Source organism: Centruroides sculpturatus, unplaced genomic scaffold, assembly GCF_000671375.1.
Source record: "Centruroides sculpturatus isolate CEXI.00-Female unplaced genomic scaffold, Cexi_2.0 scaffold5207, whole genome shotgun sequence".
Lineage (NCBI taxonomy): Eukaryota > Metazoa > Arthropoda > Arachnida > Scorpiones > Buthidae > Centruroides > Centruroides sculpturatus.
Genome location: NW_019389292.1, coordinates 1 through 2,766, shown reverse-complemented (window position 1 = coordinate 2,766; position 2,766 = coordinate 1). Strand labels below are relative to the sequence as shown.

At 32.8% G+C, this 2,766-nt stretch overlaps 1 protein-coding gene across 1 annotated transcript; it reads left to right on the top strand.

Annotated features, from left to right (window-relative positions):
* The first annotated feature begins 1,423 nt into the window (after window positions 1–1,423).
* Window positions 1,424–2,766, top strand: LOC111617226. Its single transcript, XM_023358554.1, has one exon. It carries the CDS (start codon window positions 1,714–1,716, stop codon window positions 2,740–2,742), a length of 1,029 nt encoding a protein of 342 aa, XP_023214322.1. The 5' UTR covers window positions 1,424–1,713; the 3' UTR covers window positions 2,743–2,766.

Here is a 2,766-nt window from a genome sequence, read left to right as displayed (position 1 = left end):
AGTGAATTAATTAATAGAAAAATGTAAAATACTAAACGACATTTTTTGTTTTTTGTTTTACTTTTAAAATGATTTTCCGTTTCCGTGTTTGAATCATTCTGAAAAATTCCAGATTCATCCCATAGATTTTTTAAAATATAAATTTATATTTAAAAAAAAAACTATGGGATAATACATTCTTGATTAAATATAATAATTAAAGAGCTATGTTATTCATAAAATTTTTACTTTAGGCGAATTTATGCCATTAAATTTTGATTGTTAAAGATAGAGGAGGGATCATATGTCATATCTCGAATGGGAATGGATTTAATGAAGATTTTATTCGTTATTAGCATTTAAAATTTTTCATGGAACTCATCTCCATCCTCAAAATTTAGTTTTTCGCCATTTTATAATATCTAATAATATATCATAACAGATAGTGCCACACACACACATACAATGGGTTCTTTTTGTAATGGGTTCTTTGTTCTTTTATATATATTTTTGGGCTTCGTAAGTGACAAAACGACGAGAATTGCAAAAAATTTCAAGGGAAAGTTTGCTTCTTGAAATTTATTAGTAGAATTCATAGATATTAATAACAACACATCATAATTACCACCGGATATCGTCATTCAAAACGAAAACCAGCTCTTGAATAATGATTTCCGGCGGTAAATAATATACAATAAATCGATATATGTATAAAATTTATATAATAAATTATGTATTGTGACATCATCTCGATGCCGGGCTGTAATTTTTAATTTGTTTAATTTAAAATATATGCTTTTCACCTCAAATTAGTAGTGGCTTGCCCCTGTACATCATACTTTTCCTTTCACAATATAGTCGTGCCAGTCATCTATCTAACACCTTTCGGGGGAAGAATTTTTGAATTAAAATAACGTCGTTTCCTGTAAATATCGGAAGTTCATATATAGTCAATCGGGGCCTCCTGCCCCTACAGTTTTCATATCTAGTCTCGGATTTCATCCATATAATTCTGTTATATAGATTAAGGAAAGACAGACAAAAGGTCGACAGTGGGAATTTATAGGTCTACCATTTTTTTTTTCAAATTGCAGCCCAATAAAATATTTTATAATCGTGTTTAACACTCAGGCTTAAAAAGGAGTGTCAAAAGAGCCTTTTAGTCCAGGCTATTGACACAGTGGGGCCTCGAAATTTTGTCTTTTATGTAAATTTATAATGATGAATTGTAAAAAATCTGTTTTCATTGATTTTATTGATACAATTTTATGGATTTCGAGGGCAATGAGAATGTACATTTGTAAACGAGCGAACCTCTCCTACTTTCAGTGATGCTGTACTGTACATGAAAACATTTTAATAAAATACAGAAAACCCTCACTAATTAGAAAAAAAAAATGTCTCGAAAAAGTAATTAAAAATTTCTTGACAATAGAAAAATGATAACTAACGAATATTTTCGATATCCGGAAGACTTTGCAATACTGTACATTATATAACTGTAGTAGGCAAGTTACTAAAGACTGTACATTACTGTCATAAAATTTTATAACCTTATTTCCTGTAATAATAAATCCAGTAGTATATACTACTTAAGCTCAATAAAACTTTCGTAAGAGCTGATCGTAATAGATTATATCCACATTTTATTTACAATTGATTAAACAATAAGAATTAATAAAGAGAACTCAACAAGGGAAAATTTTTTAACAAAAACAACAAAGAATTGAGAATATGCAAAACCAAAGAAGAAGAGGTGAAGACACAATCGAAAATCGCCACATTTCTATGGCTCTAGATTCTCGAATCAATCAATCTTTCCATTCCGACGACGTCAAAGAGTTTTCGGGAGAAAAACTTCTTCTAGAGATTCTCACTTTGTATTATTCTTGGAAGAGAATCCACGGCAATATCTCGGCCGATAAAAATTTCGAAAGGCTCGTCGTTTATCACATGGCCAAAGTGTGCACTTATTGGAATGTCAAGGATTCGTCTTTGGTAGCCGAAGTGCTCAATTGCATATTTCACTCCGAAGGACATTTCTCTATGATATTCAATCACGCCGGTATATACTCCAACAACGCGTTGTCTGTGGGACAGTGGCTGTTGACTCCCGAACAACACGACGCGTATCTCGTAGAACATCACACAGTTTCTTTTTTTCTTTACCACGCCAACAAAGTCAGGATGACGTTTTGTGGCACCCGTTTTGTCGATCGCTGTATCGAATATCCGTCTCGATTGGCTCCGTGCTATCTGGCTGCAATTCTCGTCAAACCCCAATTACTATTACTATTATTACAATACGGTGCAAGACTCGTCCCAAAATACGAAGAACTGAGAAGTTTCTTGGATAATTTCGAAGCCGCGGATTTATATATTGTGTTGTTAAAACTTATATCTAGGCTGAGAGAAACAGTAGACGACGATATCGATGCGGCTTTGGAAAACGATAATTCTCTCAAAATATTGAGTTGCTTGAAGTTCCTATTGAGAGCTTCGGGTCAATTGCAAAAACGTTCGATCGAGTTGATTATTTATCAGGCCGATAACGAAAGAAATAGAAATTTTATGTACAAATTGATGGATACGGGTATTCTGGAGTCGTTACGCCATCGTTATTTAGAGCCGTGCCCGTTGAAACATTTAGCGAGATGTACGATAAGAAACGTTCTCAATGAAAATTGGCAACTTCCTCATGGAATACCAAAGCTTCCTTTGCCTTTATTTATTCAGAAATATTTAAATCTTCTCGAAGATTAATTATCAAAGATAAAAAAAATAATG

Bases quoted from the DNA above. Each gene is read 5' to 3' on its own strand.
- LOC111617226 (XM_023358554.1), top strand. From the start codon at position 1,714: ATGCAAAACCAAAGAAGAAGAGGTGAAGACACAATCGAAAATCGCCAC.